At 40.2% G+C, this 27,703-nt stretch overlaps 1 protein-coding gene across 3 annotated transcripts; it reads left to right on the top strand.

Moving 5' to 3' along the window:
- The first annotated feature begins 450 nt into the window (after window positions 1–450).
- Window positions 451–22,180, top strand: LOC117425173 (uncharacterized). 3 transcript variants are annotated; one of them, XM_034041905.3, is made up of 17 exons: window positions 451–653; window positions 3,730–6,757; window positions 8,558–9,145; window positions 9,799–10,053; window positions 10,319–10,364; window positions 10,455–10,507; window positions 10,908–11,167; window positions 11,667–11,827; window positions 12,276–12,428; window positions 15,454–15,583; window positions 16,391–16,465; window positions 16,550–16,639; window positions 16,782–16,924; window positions 17,058–17,219; window positions 17,729–17,796; window positions 18,404–18,508; window positions 19,312–22,178. In XM_034041905.3, the coding sequence occupies exons 2-17, from the start codon at window positions 3,751–3,753 to the stop codon at window positions 19,467–19,469; spliced, it is 5,454 nt and encodes a 1,817-aa protein (XP_033897796.2). In that variant the 5' UTR covers window positions 451–653; window positions 3,730–3,750; the 3' UTR covers window positions 19,470–22,178. The 3 variants fall into 3 exon arrangements, with proteins under 3 accessions (XP_033897796.2, XP_033897797.2, XP_058849545.1); XM_034041906.3 differs by having other exon boundaries at window positions 8,558–9,046; window positions 19,312–22,177; XM_058993562.1 differs by lacking the exon at window positions 17,058–17,219 and having other exon boundaries at window positions 19,312–22,180.
- The last annotated feature ends 5,523 nt before the right edge of the window (window positions 22,181–27,703 follow it).

Raw genomic sequence — 27,703 nt, 5'->3', positions numbered from 1 at the left:
TCCACTGTATACATGATAGTAGCATAATACATGAAATAGTAGGAGTAACACAGCAGCTAATAGCACATATCAGGCTTAAAGGGCATGGAGGGCAAGAGAGAACAAGTGGGTCTTGAGAGTTGATTTATATTTATGGGAAAAGCATGGGAACACTTTTGTTTTGCAGTAAACTTTTATAAGGGCAAACTCCAATATATGCCTGTCTCGGGGATATGGATTATTCCAAGCAAGGTATAAAGACAGGAGACAGCGATGTTTTATTTTTGAAACACTGTCTACCTCTCCCTCTCTTTCTCTTTCTTTCTGATAATTTCAGACGTGGGTGTGTCTGCTCAAGTTATGACCTGCTTCTGACTCATTGCCTGCAATTCCATAGCATTCTGAGCAGCAGCCAATCAGAAGCCTGGCTTCCTGTAAGCACCTGGCCTAAAGAATGTAGGTGAGAGAGAGAGAGCGAGAGTGAGAGCGAGAGAGAGAGGGGAGAAACACTCACAGGCCTCCTTAAACACACAGCAATGCTAAGTTTTCATCATCAATAGCTCAAGATAACACACTCCAGAATATTTGAATATATTCTGCACTTGGTAAAATAATTTAAAACAGAGGACATTTTCTGAAACACAGAGCGAGACAGGGTTGGACGCAAATCTCAGGTAAGCACTTTTTTTTCTGGAGTTGGCCTTTGCTTGTTTGGGCCTTTGCCTGTGTAATCATTAATGAAGTGTTTTGATGAGCAATTGAATTGTTTGTAGGGAGATATGGGTTGAGAGAAGGGGAAGGAAGACTCTTATGGACAGACATTCAGCTGATAGAATGACAGACACTTCTTTCCACCCCCAGATTCTCATACTATCAAAACATGTGCTAAAGAATGTGTTTACAAGATTAATCATAATTCATTATAAGTGGTTCTATGGATATATTTTAAAAAAAAAATGTGTTCTATAAAGACAGACAGTCATATATCCCTTACAGAAAGTGTAAAAAAAGCACAGTGAAAGCATAGGTAAGAATAGGCAAGCATTGTAAAGCTCAGAGAGACAGATAGGTAAAGATAAAGCCTATTGAAAAAAAAAAAACATGGTAAAGTAACCCTTATAAATGTTCCCATAGTAAAAGTATAGCAAAGTGTAATAAATACGGTAAAGCATTTTTTTAATTAGTTTATTTGGCAGGCACCTTTATCCAAGGCGACAGGCCAATGCAAGGCCAATACAAGGTTACAGTGCAAGAACAATATTTAAGTACAGTGTAGTTTACAGTAAGTGCAAATACTACTAGAATACAATATAAGATAAGAAGTAACAATTTAAGATTAAGACCATTTGTATCTACTATGACATAATAGTAGTGTGATGGTGCCAGGATAGTGCATCAGCTGAGGTAAGAATTGTAAAGTCCAGAGAGGTATGGTAAAGCATATTAAAAAATAAACCATGGTAAACTAACCCTTATAAAAGTTGCCGTAGTAAAAGCACAGCAAAGTGTAATAAAGCATAGTGAAAACATGGTAAAGCAGAGATAAGCATTGTAAAGCTCATAGAAGCATGGTAAGTCAGATTTTAAAACATGGCAAATTATGGTAAATACATAGCATAATTATGCAAAATGAGCATGCAAATTTACTGTGGTATTCCGAAGAATTCCCTTATCAAGTTCCATCACAATTTCATAAGCAATTCTCCAGATGTAAAAATGTAAATGTGACAGACAGACAAACGCATGTATGTTAAGACAAACAGACAGGTGTCTGTTTATATCCTCAGATCTTGGGGGTCTCATTACTTAAATGTATTTAGAAATACTAAAAGAAACTAAATACATTAAATGACAAACGTTTTGGCCAGAACTCTTAAGCTGCATTGAAGACATTGAAAAAGCCGAAAGGTTTGTCATTTAAGTTATTAGGTTGGCTTTATTATTTCTAAATGTAGTCTACTGAGCGTTGAATAGTTCTGGATTATTAAAATATATTGAATATACTGTAAAACCAAATATTTAAACAATATTGAAGATAAATTTGTAATATATTTAATAGGGGTTTTAATCTTGACATTTTCTATTGATCGATAAATCATCATTGATCTACAAACGATTAATCGATTAATCACACCTGTTTGCTGGTGATATGAAATTATATTGAAAGACAATTACAAGTAATACAAAGTATTAACATAATGCTATTTACTGCAAATGTTTCATAATGTTTAATAAACATATATTTACTTTCAGACTAACAAAGGTAACTTACTGAGTGCTATTTTATTTTAGTTGGTTGAAGAAAAAGTATGATATGGCTGTTCATTAATCAACTTACTTGCAACTAAAGCCCCTTTCACACTGGCACTCTTACCCGGGTCCTGGCTGACAGGGTCACAATCCTGCGTAGTGTGAAACCACGTACCTGGGTCGGACCCGGGTTAGCCAGATTTCAGCAGGGATGAAGAAACATTTGCTCTAATCAACATTTGGGTCGACAGTTCAATCTAGAGAAGCTTGGATGGAAGCGTCAGGTAACAAGCTGCTTCTGGGGCATTGATACACGTATTGTGCAATTGCCTCTATCACCCATGGTCAACCCTGCTTTATAAAAAGCAGTGTGAAATCTTGTACCCAACCCGCATGACACCGTGTCCTGCCCAGGTAGGTTCTGATCCAGGTAGAGCATGCCAGTGTGAAAGGGCTTTAGATAATACAATAAAGTTGTAGTACTGCCTTGAAAGGAAAGCACTAATGAGCAAATGTTGCAAGTTGCACCTGACACCCCCACACTGTAGATTCCACACTGTAGGTTCACTCTCCCTGTGCAGCAGGTATTAGAGTCTTGTAAATGCAAGTGTATTTTAAATGCATTAGTAAATTGTATTAATATATTGACCATACATGTAAAAATGTACAGGGATTTTACAATTTAAATAAATGTATATATACTGTATATATAATTAAAATGATTGTATTAACAGATGTGTTATCTTATATCAAGAGAACTGCTTATTCAATTATGATTAATGGTGATACAGACAATTTGCAGTTATTTAGACTATAAATATTAGGGTATTACTCCATAAACACACAAAAAGTATATTATAAAGTAACAAAGAGGAGAGGGTTATAGAGAGTAGGGAGTGGGTTAGAGAGGGGGAGATGGAGAGAGATTTGGGCAGTGAGAGGGAGAAAAGGGGAGGAAGCAGGGGACAGAAAGAAAGTGGGGGTAGAGTGGGGGAGAGAGTGAGAGAGAAATAAAGGTTTAGGAAGAGAGAGGGGAAAGGAAAGAAAAGAGAGCGAGGGGGGAGAGAGAGACAGGAGGAGCATGCAGCCGTGACAGAGTGGACTTAATTGAAGTTTATAAAATCCTGAATGGTGTAGAAAAAGTTAACCCAAGACACTACTTCAAATTTAGCAGAGAGAGCAGAACAAGAGGCCATAAATGGAGCCTGAGTAAAAGTAGTTATAGGACAAAAGGTAGGAAGCAATTTTACACCAAGTTTTAAATGCATGAAATAGTCAATCAGGTGACGCATCTAAAACACAATTTGATTCTATCCTATTAAATTAAATCCCCTTATAGGGGCAAATGGGGAGCTAAGAAGGGGCCGGTCTTGATGAGCCAAACACCATATTCTCATTCCCAATTTTTTCTTATGTTCTTATATATTTTCTTTTTTCTTTATATTGGGTATCTATTATCATGTAAAACGGTTTGTAATTTATTTGTCTGTTTTATTTCAGGCAACAACACAGCATGTTGATATGGAGCCTAACGAACAGAACAGGCTCCATCCAGCCAGTAACGAGAGGGCAGATGAAGTCACGCAAAGTCCTATTGGTCAAGGGGTGACTTCAGGGGTCAGATCAACAGACAAGGAGGAGGAGCCAGGAGATCTAAACCCTGCCTTCAAAGAAACCACACCATCCTCAGCTTTGAGTTCGGGACTTCAAGAAAGTGCAGACACAACCTGGGCAGAATCTACTTCACCAGGCGATTTAAAAAGAGACATGGAGGATACAGAAAGGAGGTATACAGAGATATCAGGAGAAATCGGAGATCTCTTAAAAACATCAGGGAGAGAAGAGAGCTTCAGTTATTTAGTTATAAATCAGTCCTGTGCAATATCGGACAAGGAAAATGATCCCGGGGACAAAAAAGAACAAAGCAGGTCTTCAGTAAATTCTGAAAAAGACCCCACAGAGAAAGAATTGAGCTTGTGTTCACTTGATGGACAAGGTAGTAACATGAGTCTAAGGGTTTATCAAACAGATGAAAGTATTTCCGGAGTTCAAAAACAACACACAATGCGTAACAGTACAGAGACTGATTTGAGTTTGCAGATCAGTCCCGGAATCAAAGACAGTATTTCTTCTACTGCTGATGAAAATAAAGAATGTTCTTTTTTAAGGATTCTTGCAGAAAATGAAACCCTGTCTGTTAATGAAAGACCACATCTAATTTCTCATGGAAATCCACCGGCAGAACCAAAGTCTTCTCAGGTTATAGAGGAGGAAAGCAGAATGCACCTGGATCCAAAAACTGGAGAACCCTGTTTGAAACAAATCAACAATACCGAAATTCCTGAAATTGGAAAGACAGATGAGCAAAATGAAGCCAGAAGAAATCAATCTGATTCCTTACTGACTGTAGAAGGATCAGATGAAACTGCGACAGAATGGAGGGGGAAGTCATTGTCTGAAGACGACAGTGGAAGATTGAAGGATGTCAGTTTGCAAAACTATCATGAAAGAGAATCAACTCTTACAAGTTCCCTAGAAAGTGGAGAGGGAGGAAAACCGTGTTCTTCTGCAGACCAAGTGAGTGACACTGATCCTGATGGAGCTAGACATTCAAAACCAGACAGCGATTTGGAGACCAGCCTCGCTGTAGAGGAGGATGGTTTATCTGATAAACACACAACAGAACCAAACTGTCACAAAGAACAACTGCAATGCAGCTTAGAGGACGAGGAAGACTTTCAAAGTTTTGATTTCCCTTCTGTGGCAGTATGTGCCGGAGAGGTCTCCCCACAGTCACAAACAGGAGAGGAGGTGCTTTTTTCTATTGCAACATCTCCAGAATCAAAAGACACAGTATCAATGAGGAGTCCCCACAAAAAGCAGGGCAGAAGATCAGTTGACCAGGAGAGGAGGGAGAAACAATCTACAGAGACAGTGTGTGACGAACTGGACAGCGAATGCAAGGATCAAGAACCAGCTTCTGATACATCTATAGAAACAGCAAATTTAAGGACAGACTCTAAAGAAGAAAGTGGAAGGATGATGTATTCCAAAGATGATGCAGAAAGCACTGGATCCATGTATGCCCCTCAACAGGAAGTCAATGGCCAGGAGTTTGACTCTGCTTGTGGTCCTCTGTCTTCTCCCTGCAGTGGACATTGTGAACAGAAGTCTTTCCAGAGTAAGTCATCTTTACCTTGTTCAAACGAGGATGAGCTTTTAATAAAAGCCAAGCCTGGACAATCAGTCTCATCAAGAAGAACACGAGACACATACAGGGACACAAAAAATGCAGATGTTGGTACAAGTGAGATTTGTGCTACTGGGCAACTAGAAAAGGATGACAGGGGCTTTAGTGAGGAGAAGCTTTCAATAAAGCAAGACGGTCTACTATCTAAAATAACAGGAGATGAATTTGTAAGAACAAGTGAAGATCCTTATACAGAGGTTTGTCAAAGTGAAATGTCTGCTACCAAATCAGCAGCAAGTGAGGATAGGAGCTCTGAGGGAGAAGACAACACTGATTCTCTTAATAGGTGTGACAGTAAGGACACTTTGCTCAGAAAAAGAGAATGCTTTTCTGCATCCAACACAAAATTGAAGGAGAAGGGGAGAAAAAGATCTTCGTTAATCGAAGATTCTTTTTTCTTTGGAGAAGATGGATGTCAGATTAGACAGCAGTTTGGACAAACTCCTGAAGGCCACAGTCCAAGCAACTCTTCTGTCTTTACAGATGAAGACCTGTCCTTTACAGATGGACAATTAAGGCATTTTTTTGCTGAGCAGGGAAATCTACTGTCTCAAGAGGAGGGGCACACTAAAAGGGAACTAGACATGGACAAGTCGTCCGATGAGGTAGCTCTCAAAAAAGATTCAGGCATCTATAGCTACTCCAGAGACTACGATCATAACACTCCCAGAGACATTTCAGAGCACTTGAATTTCTCTTTCCCTTTCAAAGATCAAAAGAGATCCCGCGAAGAAATTCCATTGGGAAAATCTAGGAGCCTCCCCGATTTAAAAGGCTCCAACGACGAACGTGATTTGATCGCTCCATTTAGTTCCCAATCCTTAAACAGTGCCAAAGAAACTGAGATGAGGAAGGAAGAATCCAAAATAGATGAAAAAGACGTACAAAATGATTCAAGACTTTCAAGCAGCACCAAAGATGCCCATAGTGGCCCCCAAGCTGCTGAATCGCTGACAGGCGTGGCTGAGGCCAATACAGGCATTGCAGTTAAAATAAGAAGACCCAAAGTCCAGGTTTACTATGTGATCGGTCAAAGGATGCCTGACTCACAGCCTCAGGAGGAAACACAGAAAGTGACAGCGGCATCTAGTGTTGACAAAGAGGAATTGCAGGACAGGCAGAAGTCTCTAGACGCGAGTGAGTATGAGACAGCCAAAACAAATGTCTACTGTGGGATTGGACAGCAAAAGCTGGTATCTGAGACAGAGACAGAAAAAGCGACCCCTACTGAGGACAAAGAGGAAATGGATAAGAGGCTGGAGGAGATACACAGTGAGAGTAAGTGTGAAAGGAACAAAGTGCCGTCAGGACCTTCAAGGTATTCTCTGCTGACCAGACAGTGCCAAGTAAACCGTCTGTCAAATGACATTACGTTGCCTCACTCGCTTGCGTATAGTGTGCTTGCTTATACTATGAAACATACTACTCTAATTATTATTTGTTCATTTGTCTGATGCCTTTATCCAAGATGATTTACAGGGTTTACTAGAGGTTTTTTAAGAGTCTAGGGGTTTCCTGAAGGGGATGTGATCAGCCAATAAGAGATCTGCATTTCCCCTGCATAAGTCTAAGACAATGACCAGACGCTAGAAAAAAAACAGTTGAGGGTATTCTCCATTTCAGTTGAAGGTCTTGAGTGAGTTTAACCAATAGGCGAGTCGAAGAATGTCCTTTTTTTTTTTAGACAGGCGACCAATCAAGAGTGAGCACAGGCGGGCCATAAATCTCCCAGGGTATTTTCTGCCTCACTTGAAGGGCCTGCTTTAGCAACCAAAGGGAAAGTCAAAACTCTGACAGCTGACCAATCATTAGTCAGCAATCCCAAAACATGAATATTCCTTGGTTAGCACTGCAGTTAGGAGGATAGCTGGATTTGCACAATATTGCTTATAAATATACATTGATAAATACAAATACCTTTACAACATCTAATTATTTCGAATTTTATTTTACACTAAAATAAAAAAAAAAATGTGAGTTGATTTGGTTACGAATCTTTTTTCAAGGAGAACTTTCTCTGAAAAATTGGAGATTGCCACTGATTAAAAACTGTCTAATTCAGCCCCTCTAAAACCCTGTGTAATTCAACATCATTTTTGGGTCCCGACCAAATCCCTATTGAAATGAATGCTGTGATACCGAAACATGTCTATTCTAGAATCCAGTAGGGTTTGTAAATCATGTCTGCCTAAAATCTATGTTTTCAAAATGTATAAGTAACTATGTTGCATAAATATGCACATGTCCTGCGGTTATGGTACAGTAAAACTTTTGCATTTGAAAATCGGATGATTATCTTTTATTCAGAGCAGCTAACTTGATATTAAATAATATATATTATTGTCATACTTCTAGCAACTTCAGTCAGAGCATTTTTAAAGGCAGGATGTAGATCTATTGCAGTCAAGATAATAAAATCCTATGTTTTAATCAAATCATTAGTGGTTTTGGTAGCTTTTAAGCATTGTTTTGTAGCAACATGACTCACTATGTCTACAAGGTGTCCTGTTGGTCAGGCATCACAGGCAGTATCATATACTAGGGGTGTGCTGATACTCCTACTCTGCATATATGAAGTCAATCTATTCATTATTGATTTCAAAACAGGAACAGCTGCTCTTCCCTCGTCTTTAGGTAATACGGCTGCGGTACAGCAGTATGGCAGTAAACAAGTTAATTGCCATTGATTGGTACTCAGTTTTAAAGGTGAGGGAAGGCCAGCTTTTCTTGTTTTTTGAAATTGATGAATGGATGTATTTAGTACCTGCTGATAAATACTACTTAAAGGCAGTTACGAGTATGGGTGAACGATGACCCTTATTTTCCATGCATATGTTTACATCCAAATGATCTGAATTAATTTATCTTTGCTTAAAGACATTTCGAACTTGAAAGAAACAGAGAGAGTGTACCTATGATGCCTGAGTTGTTGGACACATTATATGTATATATTTACTGGTGTTATCATTTTAAGAGTTAGACATAACACCAGGCAGATCTCTTCAAGGTACATATACTAGGGGCTCTGGTGAAGGTTAGAAATGTCATTATTTAATCATCTTCTTGTTTTTGTACAAGGAGATGCCAGTCAGTCATCGAATACCAACCCAGAGCATTCGGGTGGCCAGAAAGATGCCTGTCCCCTTTCCTCGCAATCAGGACTACAGAGGCAGAATGCAATAGAGGAGAATATAATCCCAGAGTGGCAGTCCACCTCAGACCCCAGGAATTATGGGACTGTGACAGACATAGGAATGGAGGATTTGACTGAAATTCCTACAGAGATTTCTGAGCTCAACACTTCAAAACCAGAGGCAGTTTTTGACCTTGAACCTGAAGTCACCCAACAGGGCAAACATCACAGTGGTGCTACTGAGGGATTGTGGGAAGCTGGAGAACCTAGCAAAATGCAAAGGGGGAGTATTGCAAGTCCTTCTCAAGAGGACTCAAGTGAGCTAAGGTGTGCCAATGGTGGAATAGGTCAGACAATTCAGAGAAATGGCAACAATGGATTTCCTTCCCAAAATGACGGTTCTGACTCTGCTAACAAGGGACACAGTGACGGTGGTGAGTTAAGCTATAGAGTTCTTAAAGATGGGAAGACTGCCATTGGTCCTGCTGACAAGGGATTGTGGGATGCTGGTGGACTTAGCCATAAAGATCAAGGTAACATTGTACTTTACGCAAAGCTTAATTTGAACTAGGACCTCTGGGTGAGTCCATTCAAACTTACTAATGTTAGGTGGGGTTTGACTGGCAGTCTATATAAGGTTTGGCTTTAACAATATAATTTCATAAATCTGTTGTGCTCTTCCATTCACTATGTTTCAAAGGTACAGTGTTGAAAGAAACCTGTCATAGCAAACATGGATTTGTATATTTAAAACACGACATGTGGTGCTACACTACGTTAAAGAAAGTGCTCAGTTTCCATGCTTTGCCTGCCAGGGACTGTGTTACTGCGTCACTTTGGGGGTCATTTCTCTTGGGTATTTTAGCACCTTACTGGCTGTAAAGAGTGTCAGTCATTAGGGGAAGCAGCTGGTTGGTTACTGATAGGAATGAAGGCCCTGCCTGCAGGGGTGAGGACCATTTCACTCTTCAGATGACTAAGAAAGTGCAAGACAATCTGAATGCAAGGCAAACAGAGATTTAACCAAGTTTGGGACCAAGTGTTTTAAAATGAAAATATGTGTTTGCTAAAACATAGATTTCTATCAAAACTATACCTATATAGTAAATGGATGTACATGGCATTAAAACGTGTATGCATTTATTTAGATACAATCACTTTAAGTGCATTTCTATGTGTTTTATAGACAAACATGGTGAAGGGGCTCCCCAAACCCCTCACAGCCCCACAACCCCTCAGCAAGGATCAGGTTCCCCCAGAACACTCCTGAGCAAAGCCATCAGCTGGGCGGGCAAAACCAGTACTCCCAGTCCCACGAACGAGGGATCCAAACTGGGACTGAGGCAAGAAGAGGCAGAGAGCTTTAAAGAACTGGGAACCAAGGCCAGGGCCAAGAGGAGAGGAATCAGGAGGGTTGATAAATCAAGATCCAGCATACCAGGTGAGGGGAGAGGAGAGGAGAGAAAGGGGAAAGAGGAAAGGGAGGTGGGAGGAGAGAGAAAAGGAAGAGGAAGGGTGGGAGAGGAGAGGAGAGGGGAGTGAGAAGGGAGAGTGGAGAAAAGGGGAGGGGGCAAAGAGGGAGGGCAGGATGGAGAGGGCAGAGAGAAGAGAGTAGAGGAAAGAAAGGAAAGGAGAGGGGGAAGAGGGGAAAGGAGGAGGGAGAGATGAAGAAAGACTGCTAACCTCTTTTTTATCTTATTTTTCAGAGGACGATGAAAGCTATGTGGGAAAGAGTTCGGCTAAATTTATTAAGTAAGGCAGCGGTTCTCAAAGATTTCTGAAGCTGTAACCCCCCCTGAGAGTAACATTGTTCAGTACAAAAAATGTAATTTTCTTTTTTAGGAGCATTAATGTAGAAGACGTGATGAAGCTAAGGGACTACAGTGTTCAAGCTTGTGAGTGTGAAATCAGAGTCTGAAGCTAACTTTTATTTCAATTACTTTATGAAGTGCCTCCCTCTCACATTCTCTTTTTCTGGCTTAGCGATTATAATTCTAATAAAATTAGGGGTGATACTCGTACTTGCTTTACTCGATTGCTTTTAAGAAGTATTTATCGATAGCTGTTAAATAAATCCATTAATTTAATGTGTTGATTTCAAAACAAGAAAAGCGGTACTCCACTCACATCCACAGCTGAGTACCAATCAATGGCAATTCACTTTTAAAAACAGATTGGAAGTGAATTTTCCTATCATCTGGAGCACTGACATTTGTTTGTTGGATTTTGGAATCCAATGAATTGATGAACATGTAAATTAAACAACCCTCTCTTCTCTCGCTGTCTCTCTCTCAGACTCTCAGCTCTACCAGGAGTACAGTGCAGTCGCTCTGGACAGAGAGATCCTTCGACATGCTCGCTCAGACACTCTCACCGAGGACAGCAGCCCCCCTGTCCTCCGAAAACAGTCCCAGACCCTCCCTCTGCCCCCCTCCACAACCCAGCGCTTCTCCCTCTCCCTGAACTCCACTCACTTGCTGTGGCAGGAGCTGCCGGGGGTGAGGGAGAGCAGAGTGCTGCAGCAACTCAGTGACAAGAGCAGGAAGCTGCAGGAGGTGAGAGAGCGAAAACTACAGCTCCCAGAGTGCTGTTCAGAGGGTATCGCGATCATGGGGTCTGTAACATGGGATTGTGGGTGGTGTAGTTTTTAAACTGTATTAGCGGGAGAGCAGAGACTCAGGGGCAGCAGGAATCTACAAAAGGAGAAACAGAGACAGATAGTGAGAGAACTACAGCTACCAGAGTGCTGTTCAGCAGAGAGGTTATTGATAGCAAGGGGTTATCTGCACCATGGGTTTGTGGGAGGTGTAGTTTTTAAACTGTGTGTTTGAGGGGGGAGCTGAGAGCATAGAGAATGACAACAGTATGAAGCTACATATGATTCCCCTGCTGATCCTGATCGAACCCATGGCACCCCAAGCAACACTGCTGACACCAGGAAGAGGCCTCAACTTCAAGTCATTTTTAAAGCTGGAAGACAGTGTCCCACAGCACAGCCATGTCTGACAAGATTGTTTTCTAAGACTGTAGTTGTATTTGTGTGTGGTCCCGCAGGTGAAGTTTGAGCTGGTCACCTCGGAGGCCTCGTACCTGCGCAGTCTGGACATTGCTGTTGATCACTTCCAGAAGTCCCGCCAGCTGGGGGCGCTGCTGAGCTTACAGGAGAAGACTTGGCTCTTCTCAAGGCTTGCTGAGGTCAGGGAGGTCAGCCGCAGGTAAACTGAGTTCAGAGGGCATTCCGGAGGTCTCTCTGCCTGCCTGTCTGTCTCTGTCTGTCTGCCTGCCTGCATGCCTGCCTGCCTGGATTATTCTGTCTGTCTGTATCACTCATCCTGTCTGCCTGCCTGCCTGTCTGCCTGCCTGCCTGTCTGCCTGGGTTCCTCTGTCTGTCTGTATTAGTAATTCTGTCTATCTTCCTGCTTGTCTATCTGTCTGCCTGCATTCCTCTGTCTATCAGTCTGTCTGTCTGCCTTTCTGCCTGTATTCCTTTGTCTGTCTGTGTCTGCTTACTACTTGTTTGTCAGTCTGTCTGCCTGTATTCTCTCTGTCCGTCGATCTGTCTCTGTGTCTGTCTGTCTGTCTGTCTGTTGTCTGTCTGCCTACCTGTATTCTGTCTGTCAGTCTGTGTGTGTGCCTGCGTGACGCTGTGTCTCGTTTCTTCAGTTTCCTTGCTGATCTGGAGGAGAGAGTGGAGAGTGAGATCCTGCTGTTCGATGTCTGTGACATTGTGCTGAAGCACTGCACCAGTTTCCAGCGCGTATACGTTCCCTACCTGACTAACCAGTCCTATCAAGAGAAGATATTCCAGAGACTCATGTGAGTATTGAGAGGGCTAGCAAACCAACCCTGCCCTACACACCACCCTGGAAACAAGTCTCCACACAGTGCACTGCTGTTCACTAGATGGCACTTTGACTCATCTAGCCTAAATTATAAATCACAGGAATTTGTAAATCAGGGCAGGCTGGTTGGATATTAATCCAGTCTGGAAGGCAGTATACAGAGTTTAGACACGGATTGCTTGGACAAGCACAGAGCACATTTACTTTAGTAGTCAAATGTAGACCATACACAGTCTTGTTCCACAGTTCCTGAACTCATAGTCAAAGCATCTTACAATACAGTACATTCTTGGCAGATGTATTAACTTGCATCTAGATTCGCACCAATGTACTGTGTTTTAATGCTGTTTTGGGACTACTAATCCTGTGATGCATTTCGAGTTTTATAGACACATAGTGCTCATGTATCAATACCTTGCAGAAAAAAAGTGGAGGTGTTGAAAGTGATGCACCACTATACAAGAATAATAAAGATGTTGCTGCATATTTAAACATTCCCTGAACACTTTGTCAACTTTGTCACTTTCAAGTGTAATTTGAAGCTACAAATTCTTTAGTGAAATCAGTTTGGTTCTGATGCTGGTTTTGTTGGAGTCACAGTTTGGTTCTGATGCTGGTTTTGTAGGAGTCACAGTTTGGGGTTGATCCTGGTTTTTTAGGAGTCACAGTTTGGTTTTGTTCCTGGTTTTGTAGGGGTCATAGTTTGGGTATGATCCTGGTTTTGTAGGAGTCACAGTTTGGGGTTGATCCTGGTTTTGTAGGAGTCACAGTTTGGGTGTGATCCTGGTTTTGTAGGAGTCACAGTTTGGGTGTGATCCTGGTTTTGTAGGAGTCACAGTTTAGTTTTGTTCCTGGTTTTGTAGGGGGAAAAGTTTGGGTATGATCCTGGTTTTGTAGGAGTCACAGTTTGGGGTTGATCCTGGTTTTGTAGGAGTCACAGTTTAGTTTTGTTCCTGGTTTTGTAGGGGTCAAAGTTTGGGTATGATCCTGGTTTTGTAGGAGTCACAGTTTGGGGTTGATCCTGGTTTTTTAGGAGTCACAGTTTGGTTTTGTTCCTGGTTTTGTAGGGGTCAAAGTTTGGGTATGATCCTGGTTTTGTAGGAGTCACAGTTTGGGTTTGATCCTGGTTTTGTAGGAGTCACAGTTTGGGTATGATCCTGGTTTTGTAGGAGTCACAGTTTGGTTTTGTTCCTGGTTTTGTAGGAGTCACAGTTTGGGTATGATCCTGGTTTTGTAGGAGTCACAGTTTGGGTTTGATCCTGGTTTTGTAGGAGTCACAGTTTGGGTATGATCCTGGTTTTGTTGGAGTCACAGTTTGGGTATGATCCTGGTTTTGTAGGAGTCACAGTTTAGTTTTGTTCCTGGTTTTGTAGGGGTCACAGTTTGGGTATGATCCTGGTTTTGTTGGAGTCACAGTTTGGTTTTGTTGCTGGTTTTGTAGGAGTCACAGTTTGGGTATGATGCTGGTTTTGTAGGAGTCACAGTTTGGTTCTGATGCTGGTTTTGTAGGAGTCTGTCACAAAGACGGCCGGAGTGGGTGACGTCAGACTAGAAGCAGGAAATAAACAGACAGAGAGGTGTGGTTTGGTGGAGCTGAGCGAATGGTTTCGCTCAGCATTTAATAAACAGCACAGAAAATAAAAGGTTTTAACACAAAACACGGGACACAGCTCAATACGCCAAAATAAAAAGACAAACAAAACGTACTACACTTAAACAGACAGACAAACAAACACAGTGAGTGAAAACACTTATATTTACGCTTTCTTTCACTTTTAGTTACTCCTTCTCTCTCTCCCGTTCTCCACTCACCGAACACCCAATCCTGAGTGAAAGAAACGTGCATCTATATATACTGTTGTGCTGGGATTCGATTACTAATTAATTATTCACTTGAATCCCAGCACGTGAATTAATTCTGTGCAACCCCGTGCTCACATATTACATTTAACCAGCACGTGAAGTGATTTGTGCCCTCCTCGTGCCTAAATACAAATCTACATTTTTAAATACACGTGAAACACAGACCCGTTTATATCCCATGTACCAATGACTATACACCAACATTTACACACGCACGCATCATACAACACATAATATGCACACAGGGGCGGGGCACATTGCCACAGAGTCACAGTTTGTTTTTGTTGCTGGTTTTGTAGGAGTCACAGTTTGGTTCTGATGCTGGTTTTGTAGGGGTCACAGTTTGGTTCTGATGCTGGTTTTGTAGGGGTCACAGTTTGGTTCTGATCCTGGTTTTGTAGGGGTCACAGTTTGGTTCTGATCCTGGTTTTGTAGGAGTCACAGTTTGGTTCTGATGCTGATTTTGTAGGAGTCACAGTTTGTTTTTGTTGCTGGTTTTGTAGGAGTCACAGTTTGGTTCTGATGCTGGTTTTGTAGGGGTCACAGTTTGGTTCTGATGCTTGTTTTGTAGGAGTCACAGTTTGGTTCTGATGCTGGTTTTGTAGGAGTCACAGTTTGTTTTTGTTGCTGGTTTTGTAGGAGTCACAGTTTGGTTCTGATGCTGGTTTTGTAGGGGTCACAGTTTGGTTCTGATGCTTGTTTTGTAGGAGTCACAGTTTGGTTCTGATGCTTGTTTTGTAGGAGTCACAGTTTGGTTCTGATGCTGGTTTTGTAGGAGTCACAGTTTGTTTTTGTTGCTGGTTTTGTAGGAGTCACAGTTTGGTTTTGATGCTGGTTTTGTAGGAGTCACAGTTTGGTTCTGATGCTGATTTTGTAGAAGTCACAGTTTGTTTTTGTTGCTGGTTTTGTAGGAGTCACAGTTTGGTTCTGATGCTGGTTTTGTAGGGGTCACAGTTTGGTTCTGATGCTTGTTTTGTAGGAGTCACAGTTTGGTTCTGATGCTGGTTTTGTAGGGGTCACAGTTTGGTTCTGATGCTTGTTTTGTAGGAGTCACAGTCTGGGTTTGTTGTTGGTTGTTTATTGTTTCATTGTGTAGAGACCTTGTTAAATACTATTCTACATGTTTCTTTCTGCAGGGAAACAAATCATCAGTTTCAGCAAATCGTAGAGAAGCTGGAAAAGAACACGGTGTGTCAGAGACTTCCTCTGAGGTCATTTCTGGTCCTGCCATTCCAGAGGATCACCCGACTCAAACTGCTGGTGCAGGTAGTGTACCTGTGAATACGGCATTTGCTTGATTTGTTTAAGGACAGTCCCTATGAGGTGAGACCAGGCAGTACCACAGCAATTTACCTAATCCTGTTACACCTGTAACTGTTAAACACCCACTAGTGCTACGTTTAGAAATACTAAAAGAACCCTAATCAATTCAATGACAAACAAGTCTTTTTCAATGTCTGAATGTCTGACTTTTCTAGTGAAAATGTTTGACTTTTAATATTTCTAAATAATTTTGTTCCACCTCCTTTTCACCTAGTCTCTAAATTACTATCAATTCAACAGGTACAATTTAAAGCACATGAGAATAGCATTTGCTGTGCATGTTACCTTTGCTGTATCCCATGTTGTCCCAATTCCAGCAAACAGAAAAGTCACCTCATGAGGAATTGAAGTGGGCAAGCCTATTATCGTTGCGCTCTATAATCATTGTAATCTTTGGGTGAGGAGAAGCAGATACTGTTGAACTCATTACTGTGTCTGATGAAGGCGCTAGCAGGAACACTGGCAGCTTGACTTCAGGTGTAAAGAACATCTCACTAATTAACACTCTCTCCCTCATTTACTCTCCCTCCCTCTTTCTTTTCTATACTCTCTCTCCTTTCTGTCTCTTCTCCCTCTCTGTCTCTGTCCTTCTTGCTTCTCCCACTCTCACTCCTTCCTTCTACTCTCTCTCGCCTTCTCTCTTCTCCCTCTCTCTCTTCTTTCTGTCTCTTCTCCCCCTCTTTCCTTCTCTCTCTCTCTCTCTCTCTCTCTCTCTCTCTCTCTCTCTCTCTCTCTCTCTCTCTCTCTCAGAACATTCTGAAGAACACCACTCCTGGCTCTGAAGAGGAAGACCAGTCGACGAGAGCTTTGAGAGCGTTGGACAAGGTAGAGCAGCTTCCATTCATTCGTTCATTCATGGTGTAATCATGTGTCTGTCTGGCTGTTTCTAACCCCTGGTCTCTTTCTCAGCTGATCCAGGAGAGCAACAACAGCATCAGGCAGATGAAGAGTATTGAGGAGCTGGTCTCTCTCAGTGGAAAAGTGGAGTTTGAGTGTCGGGTGAGCTTACTGGCCTTTCACTGCCAGTCTGTGTGAGTGTGTCTGTGTGACTGTCTGTCTGTGTCTCTGTGTGTGTGTCTGTCTGCGTTTGGTTTGCATCACACTGTGGTTAATATCAATCCCACCCCTCTCTGTCTCTCAGATCTTCCCGCTGGTCTCTCAGTCTCGGCGTCTCGTGAAGGAAGGAGAGCTCTCTCAACTGCTGGAGCTGCCAGGGAAGATCAGTGAACGACAAATCTACCTGCATCTCTTCAACGACTACCTGCTGCTGTCTCACCCCAAAGAGTATGTGTACCGACTGCCTGTCTGTGTGTATTGACTGCCTGGCTGTGCATATTCTGACTGCTTGTCTCTGTGTATTCTGACTGCTTGTCTCTGTGTATACTGACTGATCGTCCATATATATTGATCTCTGCAGGGGCAGTCGGTTCACAGTGTTTGATCACACCTCTGTGTCCCGTGTGCGTGTTGAGAACTGTCAGATCAAGCTGTACTCTCTTCAAAAGAATCTCTTCAGACTGCACCTGCTAGAGAACAGTGAGGGGGCCACTACTTCATTCATGCTGCGCAGCCAAACACAGTGAGTGCTGTTACTGTAGACCACAGAGGGGCTTCAGCAAACTAACTATTCATGACATCAATTGAACCGTACTGCCTTTGTACCATATGCCCATGGGATGCAGCATTCTTAACACAAAGCAATCACTAGCAAAGCATGATCGGAAAGTGTCTGTCTAGTCATCTTTCCATATTTAAATATGTATATGGTGAGTTATTTCATTCATTTGTATGTTGATGCTCAGCAGTGACATGCATCTACTATGTAAATATAGATGTATTTAGAATTTGCTCAAAAAGCAACTGTTGAGTGTTTTTCCTCACTGAAGTGTTGTGGACATTGACACAACACTCTTATGTGCTTCTGTATCTGAAAACTGCTGTGAAGTCAAGGGTTCTTCATGTTGCTACCATTGACTGCTGTTCTAGTTTTGGAAAATGAGCAGTTTCAGGATTTAGGATTTGGACTTGAATCTATATCACTATATCTGTAACACTCCCCACTGACTCAATCTGATTCACTTCTTTCAGGAGTGAAAAACTGCGATGGCTTTCTGCACTCTCACCCACTCCTAAGATCGACTTTTCAGCTTGTCAAGGTCAGTGATCTATCTAACTATCTATCTACAGGGATGGAAATTAGAATCCCATTGGATAGCAGTTTGATCCATTCCTGGTTTTGTTATGAGTTTAATAAGACACACCTGAGCTTGTTTCCTATACACTGGGGCTAATCAAGCTCATTGTAAAACCTGGAATGGGTGAAACTGCCATGCAATAGGAGTCTTATTTCCACCCCTGATATATCTATCTATCTGACTACAGTCTTTGAACAGTTTATAACAATATCCATTTATGAAAATTGAAATGACAACATTTTAAAAAAGTTGTTTAGAACAACAGCCACAGCCCATGGAAAGGCTCTTATTTAATAGAGCTACACAAACCGATTACTACAAGCTCTCCACAGGCGAAGGTCATTGCTGTTTTCCACAGAGTCTGAGAAAAGCAGCAATCTTCACAAACCCAAGCAGCTGTTGTTTCACTCCATTCACTTGGAATGGCACATTAGCTGCATCAACAGCATGACCCTCATTGATTGTCAGCACCCGATTTCTGTGGCGAGCTCCATTTGAATAATAAAATAATGGGTTTGCGCCGCTCTGATGTTTAGCGCTTGTTGTCTTACTGTCTTGTTTGCTCCAGACCTGCCACAGATGCTGTGCCTGCGTTCCTATGTGCCACACCAACCAGACGAGCTGAACCTGGAGAAGGCAGACGTGATTGTGGTGCACCAGCAAACCAGTGACGGTAAGAGAGGAATCCAGAGCTCTGTGCATCCCGAACAGAGGAGAGGTAGTGAGGTCTGGTATTGGACCTGTACTAATGATGGACTTTATGTCAATTGACAGTAGATAGAAAATAATCATTTGATGCAGCACTTTTCTATAGCATTGCACTTGGCTATAGAGCAGTATAGGTATACCATACCATGCCAATTTCATGTCCTACAGCACTCTTCCCCTTAGTGGATGTAAATGCCACATTTGTTCCACGTAGCGTTTCTTACGGGTGTATTTCTTCCACTAGGGGGCAGAGTGTTGTAGGGGGCAGGTATATTTGAGGGGGTCCCTGGAAAAAACTTGATACCCCAGAGCTTCCGATTGAACTCATCTTGCTGAAATAATGAGGAACCCACAAATTTCAGGTGCCCATGAACATTGGGGATTTGAATTGGATGTCTGTTCTAACACACACTTCTTTTTCTCGAAAACCATCATCTATTGTTTAAGGTTTTCGAATGCTGCTTTCATTGGTAACAAAGCAACGGCTGCAAATTCTTAACGAATTCCCGCTAAATACCACAGGAATAACACCTGTATATCTCATGCACGTCCTCTGGGTTCTGAAGTAATTCAGCCCTGATAATTCATGTGGATTTAATTACACGTGTTCGTTCCATGTTTCTGTGTAACAAACGATGCTGATCACATGTATAAGGCATGAATTCAAAGCCTTTTACTCGCCCACCAGGGGACTGTGTTCCTTCATGCATGAATGCCATAAATTTGCAAGTGTTCCCTTTTCATTGTTCTTCTCCCCCTGTTTTTCAGGCTGGGTTGAAGGCACCAGGCTGGCTGACTCTGAGCGAGGCTGGTTCCCCCATTCTCACGTGGAGCTGATATCCAGCCAGCGTGCTCGACTGAGGAACCTCTGGGAAAGACAGAGGATAGCATGCGCCACCTGCAAGCAACCCCAAAGCACAGCCTGAAAAACACTGCCCAACCCCAGAGCACACCTCGAACACAAGCCAAATTATACAGAGAGTCCCCAGAACTGGAATAATCACACGGTTCCTGTAAGGTTAAAAGTGTTTGTATAAAAGAGAATAATTCCACGAATGAGGAGGATGGGAATAAAAACACAGCACTCCATGTAGGTTTGTGTGGTATTCTGTTTATGTACAGTGTCTGGGAGGAACGTGTGTTTAAATCTAAACTAAACAGCTGACTCACTTTCCATCCATCGAGCCCCACTCCAGTTTAGGCAATGTGGTGTCATTTGAAACAGAACGGTCTCCCGGTCATTCTGTAGCATTAAATACAGAAGCGTTATTCAGTGCCAAAACTCTCAAGGCTCGTTGTATACATATTTATATTTCATTAATCTCCCTTATAAATGAGTTGCTTGGTAGTCCAAGAAAGTTAGTCACATTTTAAGCACAGTCAAACCTTCATGAAAATATACATTTTGTAAAAACTGAAAATAAAGAAGAGAGAGAAAGGCTTGTGGCTGGAATATGAACAGTTACTATGCCTGACCAGTTTCACTGCCCCTGTGCAGACTGGGCAGTGTAATGTATATTACTTTCAATTTTTAATATGTGTGTTAATATATACTAAGATTAGTGATAACGTTGTATTCCTCCAAATGTATTTAAGATGCATAACAGATGTATTGCAGGTGGATTAGTAATTATATTAGTAAAGGAGTTCACAATCATGTTCAGATTGACACTAGATTGATATATTCCTTCATGGTGCCATTTACATTCTTCAATAGTTTAGTTTCCTTTAGAAGCCGACAGACAGAGCCCCACAATCCTGTTCAGTTTGACACTCCAATATAATTTCTTCTTGGTGTCTGGGTTAGTTTACTACATTCTTCCACAGTTTCATTAAAACTACAGACAGACAGTGTCCCACATTCCTGTTCAGGTTGACACTACAATAAGTGTCCGAGTGGATGTAATGAGACAGGGTCAAGGTTTTTATAGATGTGTCCTCTAGCGAGAGCTGTGCTTCCTTTTGTCTGAGGTCCTGGATGTTCATAATAAAAAGGCTGTTCAGTGCTGCTTCAGCTATGAGTCTGACTTTACCTGAATCTGTCATTCAGCAGCAGGTAGGGCAGTGCTGTGCATCAATGGGAGCCTTTGTAACATTTGTTCATCCAAACTGTACTGTGTCTTATCACAGGATTACAGTAAGGCAAATGTGTGAGGCACCAGTTGTTATGTTTGTTAACTTTCAAGTAATCGATCATTTACATTTTATTTTATTTGGTGTGTTGTTTAGAGCATTTGCACAAATGAAATGACAGCGTTTTTTTGTTTTTTTTCAGAAGAAAATTATAATTATTATAATAATTTCATTGTTTGATAATAAGCATCTTAGGATGTTCTTTTCTGGTGTACATTATGAGGAACATCTGTATATTTTCTAATGGTATTTTACTGTAATGTTATATCATCAAATCATATTTTTAAAAAAATCTAAGCATTTGTATTAACAAAACCTAAACCCTTTTGTATGTCATTTTCAGTAGTATTAAAATATCAATCAGTGGACTTCAGAAATGTTACTGTGATTTTGAATAGAAGTCTCTGTAGCTCACACCAGGCAATGCCAGCGCACTAGATTACAACTTAATATAGATAACCTGTTTGGTAGCTGCTGTACTCTGCAGGGTTTTATAGTGTTATATATTGTGGTCCTGCCAGCATTGCCCACAATCCAAAATCCATCTTAAATAAACACTGTTGTACTTAAATCTATAAATACTGAGTACCCTAGGATTTCTAATCAAATAGTTTGTGAAAGAAATGATGTAAAGTTTGTAGTAGAACAGCTAAAATTAGGCAATACGACATAGAAGAATAAAAGAAAGTAAATGGATAAATAGACTGAACATGATTATGCCAGCGGGACTCAACAGAAAAGAATGAACTAATTAACTCCAATAAATATATAACATTTAAATAAATAAATAAACAAAATTCATTCAAAAGTTGTGCATGCCGATGCGCTGGGGCGGCCAAATCAAGGCTGATCCTCAGAGCCAACATTGCATGATAATATAAATATAAGTTTATATAAAATAATGTTTATATAAAGTTTATATAAAATAATTATATATATATCGAAGGAGGCAGTGTGGTCCAGTGGTTAAAGTCCAGGGCTTGTAACCAAGGTCACTGGTTCAAATCCTACCTCTGCCACTGACTGACTCACTGTGTGACCCTGAGCAAGTCACTTAACCTCCTTGTGCTCCATCCTGTGGATGAGATGTTAAATCAATGTCCTATTGTAAGTGACTCTGCATATAATGCACAGTGCACAGCCTACCTCTGTAAAGCGGTTTATGATGGTGGTCCACTAGATATAATTATTATTAAAGATATAACCGTTACTCAATGAAAAGAAAATATACAGTATAATTTAAAATGCATTAAGGTGAGTAATAAACTGACTCCATTATGCTTTAGCAGCAATTTAACAGTAAATGCTGGAGTTTTTTCTGTTTACGTCTGTGTAAATAAATATTAAACTATAAAGAAAAGGCAACAATATTAATCCAGAAATAGAACAGTTTTTTATTTTATTTTATTTTATTTTTTATGCTGGGTTGTTTTCTGGATAATAATAATAATAATAATACTAATAATAATATACAACTCAGTAATAAAACTAAATTGAATGAGATGGATGCAGTAATTATATTAATTAAATATGTGATTAAAACCAAGATTCATTTGCAAATATTTTTTTTAATTGTTTGACAGCCCTAGTGTATATATATATATATATATATATATATATATATATATATATATATATATATATATATATATATATATATATATATATATATATATATAATTAGGTCTCTGGTCTGCAGTTTTAAGTGGAGTTATATTTCTTGTACTAAAAGAACAGTCTGCATTTAAAATAATGAAACCAATGGTTCTCCTTTCACTTTCACAATTAATCAGTCCCCCTTGTGCACAGTGTTAGTTTGCAGTAGTTAGTTTTCTTTGTGCAACACCCTGTCTGCAGACTTCCGGAGGCTGCAGAGAACTCTCCCAGTGTCAGAGTGACTCACAAACACTGACAAAAGGTACGTTCAATTATTATTATTTTTTGTTTAAAGAGGTTGAGCAAACAAAATAATGTAATGCATCTTACCTGTGGTGCACTTCCATGAGTTATTATAGATCTCAAATGTGCAGCGTTGAAAGAAAGACATGTTATATACAGCGCAGTGCTGCGCTTGGTAAAAGGAAGCTTGCTGCTTGCTTGCCTTCCTATCCAGGAAATCTGCTTCACTGCCTCGGTCAGTCCACCAACGCAGTGCTTTCAGGGTCACGTTACTGGTGAAGGCATGTCGGTCAATAGGGGAAGCAGCTGATTGGTTACTGACAGGAAAGAAGGCCTTGAAGAGGCGCGGATAATTTCATTCTCTGAGTGAAATTACCATGAAAGTGGAAGACTGTCTGAAAGTTTGGTTTGCAAATAATTTCTTAAACCTAATGTACCTGATATCATGTATGAACATGAAAACATAGGCTGCTTTCAAATCTGCACATTTGAAACAAATACAGAATTGATGTGTACCACGTTGAAATGCAATTTTTTTTTTTTTTTTTTTTTTTTTGTTACTTTAAGCACACAACTATATATTAAATATTAATAATAATCCAGTTTTTGGATATCAGAGACTGAAAACTTCTGATCTAAATGACAATTTTTTCTTAAATGTTCTCCGTGGTAGATTTGATCCATGCTGAATTCTGCTGGGATAAAACAGTTGGATTTTCTAAAACTCCTACCTCTGGTACCTCCTCTACACAAAGTAGGTGACTTGATGCAATCCAGGTGGATTCCCTGCTACTATAAAATGCTCTAAAAATGTGCTGTGAGTACAGGTTGATCAAGTCAACAAAGTGTGCGTTACAGAGTCAAACCATTTCATATACAGTATATATGGTAAAGGGGGCTGTGCGATACAAGCTGCTATACCCCTCACAAGAGGAAGAGCGGCTTTGCCACGGCTGGGATTACTGGCCACTCTGACCTTGAGTGGATACAAATCAACATGTTTCTGACACCCTTTTCTATATTTTTCATATTGTTAAATACAAATAATTAAATGGTAGATGATAATTTTAATGCAATGTCATTTGCAACTGATACAAACAATTTGATACAAAGACATCTAAGATTGCTGTATCACATCAATAAGGGTCTACTATATATTCTATGAAATTTCAGATGGCGGTATCGCATCACTACTGGGTCTACTATATGTTATAATATCAGATGTCTGTATTGCATCAATATCACGATCTGCTACGTAAGAAATGTTATATGGCTGTATCACATTAACATAAGGGTCCGCTCTATATTGTAAAGAGACGTTAGATGGTTGTATCACGTCAATATCAGGGTTACTATATATTCTAATACATTTCAGATTGCTGTTTTGCGTCAATACCAGGGTTTACTGCATCAAATAGTCAGCACTGCTTATTTCATCCAGCTGAAGAGCTTTTAGTCCGAAAAGTCCTGATATCATTAATTTTTTTAATCAATTATTCACATTTTTAAGTACCTACATTACCCTTTTCTTTTTAATTTTGCTCCTTTTGATTCACAGCAGTTTTCCTTTTTCAATGTTTTATATATATATATATATATATATATATATATATATATATATATATATACATAAGGTATATTAGGTCTCTGGTCTGCAGTTTTGAGTGGAATTATATTTCCTATACTACAAGAGCAGTCTCTATTTCAAACAATGAAAATCAATGGTTCTCCTTTCACTTTCACAATTAATCAGTCCCCCTTGTGCACAGTGTTAGTTTGCAGTAGTTAGTATTTTTTGGGCAACACCCTGTCTGCAGACTTCCGGAGGCTGCAGAGAACTCTCCCAGTGTCAGAGTGACTCACAAACACTCACAAAAGGTACGTTCAATTATTATTTTTTTTTGTTTAAAGAGGTTGAGCAAACAAAATAATGTAATGCATCTTACCTGTGGTGCACTTCCATGAGTTATTATATATATATATATATATATATATATATATATATATATATATATATATATATATGTTATTAAGACATTTCAGATGGCTGTATCTCATTAATATCAGGGACTACTGTATATTATAAAGACATTTCAGATGGCTGTATCTCATTTTTATCAGGGTCTACTATATATCACAAAGATTTTCAGATAGCTGTATCGCATCAATATCATGGTCTACTATATACTATTAAGACATTTCAGATGATTGTATCACATTAATATCATGGTCTACTATATATTATTAAGACATTTCAGATGACTGTATCTCATTAATATCAGTGTCTACTATATATTACAAAGATTTTCAGGTGGCTGCATCACATCAATATCAGGGTTACTGTATATTTTAATACATTTCAGATCACTGTTTTGCATCAATACCAGGGTTTACTGCATCAAATAGTCAGCACTGCTTATTTCATCCAGCTGAAGAACTTTTAGTCCAAAACGTCCTGATTATCATTTTTTTTTTTTTATCAATTATTCACATTTTTGTATACCTACATTACCTTTTTCTTTTTCATTTTGTTCCTTTTGCTTCACAGCAGTCTGTATTTCAAACAATGCAGACCAATGGTTCTCCTTTCACTTTCACAATTAATCAGTCCCCCTTGTGCACAGTGTTAGTTTGCAGTAGTTAGTTTATTTGCGCAACACCCTGTCTGCAGACTTCCGGAGGCTGCAGAGAACTCTCCCAGTGTCAGAGTGACTCACAAACACTCACAAAAGGTATGTTCTATTTTTATTTTGTTTAAAGAGGTTGAGCAAACAAAATAATGTAATGCACCTTACCTGTGGTGCACTTCCATGAGTTATTATAGATCTCAAATGTGCAGCATTGAAAGAAAGACATGTTATATACAGCGCAGTGCTGCGCTTGGTAAAAGGAAGCTTGCTGCTTACTTGCCTTCCTATCCAGGAAATCTGCTTTACTGCCTCGGTCAGTCCACCCCCGCTGTGCTTTCAGATGGCTGGTGTCGGGGTCTACTATATATTATTAAGACATTTCAGATGGCTGTATCGCATCAATATCATGGTCTACCATATAGACATTTCAGATGGATGTATCGCATAAATATCAGGGTCTACCATATATTATAAAGACATTTCAGATGGCTGCATTGCATCAATATCTGGGTCTACATTATATACTGAGCATCAAAAGAAATCACTTATATTTAGATCAAATTCACTAGATGTGATCGGAAAATGACAAACGCTGTTTTAGAGCAGGTGCAGTGACTTTTTATTATGCTGATTAGCAATTGACATCACGAAGATGATGCAAAATGATCTGTCGATCTTGGGCAGGTGTTGTGACTCTTGCTCTCCCGGTTCATGGCCTATCAGTGTGTCTGGTTATACCGTCTCACCAGGTTTGAAATTGCTGGCTGTGAGCACCCAAGACGGCGAGCCACAGTACGCTGCCCTAGTCCAGCCTCCAACATGCCGATTGCAAGAAGGCGCTGCTCTCTTGACAGAGGTGGCGCATTGGTTTTTTTTTTTCTGTGATTTTCTTTATTGCTTTTACTCAAACTTGCAATTCAACAGCTGAAATCACTCCATATCCAGTGTCCAATCAACTGTCTCACTTATTAGGTGATTAAGTGCATATGCTTCAGTCATAGTCACTCAAGCGTGTCATGGTCAAGGATGAATGATCGAGTGATTAAAAGCTGATGAAAATAGATTATTGGCTTCACAGATAGACAGAGAGAGAGAGAGAGGCAGACAAACAGACAGACAGACAGACAAGACAGACAGACATCAGCCATTGATCGCCCCTCCTCCTGATCACAAACTGCATTGCAGAGGTGAGTGCATACTTGCCAACATCTGGAAATTGTTCAGTGATGCCGAGACAATACGGGGAGGCATTAGGACCATGGGGAAGCCACTGGAGTAGGGATTGGCTCCAGTTCAAATTAAATATGCAATTTTATGTCATTTGTTTAATGATGTAATTGGTTGCAATTTAACCACTTGAACTCCAGATGTAAAAATGAAATCCCTTCCCATGTACTAGATTTTGAAAATAATGATAATAATGTTGTCAAACCTGTAATTGCTATAAAATGTTAACATATGATGAATAAAACACAAACAAATCACCTAAACTATCTTTTTCATTAACCCTTTATGCTCCTGTGTACTACATACCCGTGTTCAATATAGAGATAAAAACATATTTTTTTTAATTTTATTTTTTATTTTTTGTTTGAATAATGAAAAAAAATGCTGCTAATAAAATAATAATCAGTTAACAGTAATTATCAAATAAAAATCAAACAACATCAAAACGTGTGCCATTTATTGAAATGTTCAATACAACAGAACCCGGGGTTGCCTTCGCAACCACTGCACATTGTTCTTGTGTCCTTTCTTTTGTTTTCATTTTCTTGGCAGACCCTGCACCTTTTTTGCAGTCTCTGCTTCCCTTGTGTTGGAGGGATAGTCACAAATGTGTGTACAGGGCTACATTGCTCAGGCATTGTGATGGATCTGGCTGCTGCAGACACCTGCTTGTACCCAGTACTGTGTTTTGATAGTATTTTGTCACAGCACTGCCATTTCAAACCAAACAGCTTCCCGTTTGCAGCTGGCTTACCTGTAAAGTATCTGCATGCTCTTTTGTTTGTACAGTCACAAAGGTAAGCGATTAGCTTTTCGGGGACAAAAGCCAAAAAGCACTCCAATGGAGAACGCAAACTCTCAAGTTCCACGGCGGGGTGCACATCTGTGTAAACAGGTGCAAAATCCAATGATGGAGGACTGGCATCATCGTAGGGATCAGTAATAAACACCCAGTCCCCTGCTGTTCTTGGCTCCCCATCCTCTTCATCATCATCGCTGAGTGATAAGTTAGCATCACTGTCGCTGGTATCGAAATCCCCAGATCCAACTTCGAAATCTTCATCACTCCTGTTGTCGCTCTCCACGTACGTTGCCATCTTTGGCTTTCGCTAAAAACTATATAAACTACAACTAAACAAGTAAAACTAAAAATAATAATTTAAAACACTATATATTTACCTGTAAAAGTTGAATGGCTTCCAGCAATATATCCCAGTCTTCTAAACGCCCATAGCTAGATTGGAATCGCTACATGCCATGCAATTGGATAC

The sequence above is a fragment of the Acipenser ruthenus genome, chromosome 20 (assembly GCF_902713425.1).
Source record: "Acipenser ruthenus chromosome 20, fAciRut3.2 maternal haplotype, whole genome shotgun sequence".
In the NCBI taxonomy this organism is placed as follows: Eukaryota; Metazoa; Chordata; class Actinopteri; order Acipenseriformes; family Acipenseridae; genus Acipenser; species Acipenser ruthenus.
This window is presented reverse-complemented; position numbering and strand designations above follow the sequence as displayed.

What these genes read in the sequence shown, in the direction of transcription:
- LOC117425173 (XM_034041905.3), top strand. Translation starts at nt 3,751, where the DNA reads ATGGAGCCTAACGAACAGAACAGGCTCCATCCAGCCAGTAACGAGAGG. An exon ending in GGAGGAGATACACAGTGAGA is followed by an intron (nt 6,758 to 8,557) that starts GTAAGTGTGAAA and finishes TTTTTGTACAAG; the next exon opens with GAGATGCCAGTCAGTCATCG. An exon ending in CTTTGAGAGCGTTGGACAAG is followed by an intron (nt 16,466 to 16,549) that starts GTAGAGCAGCTT and finishes TCTCTTTCTCAG; the next exon opens with CTGATCCAGGAGAGCAACAA.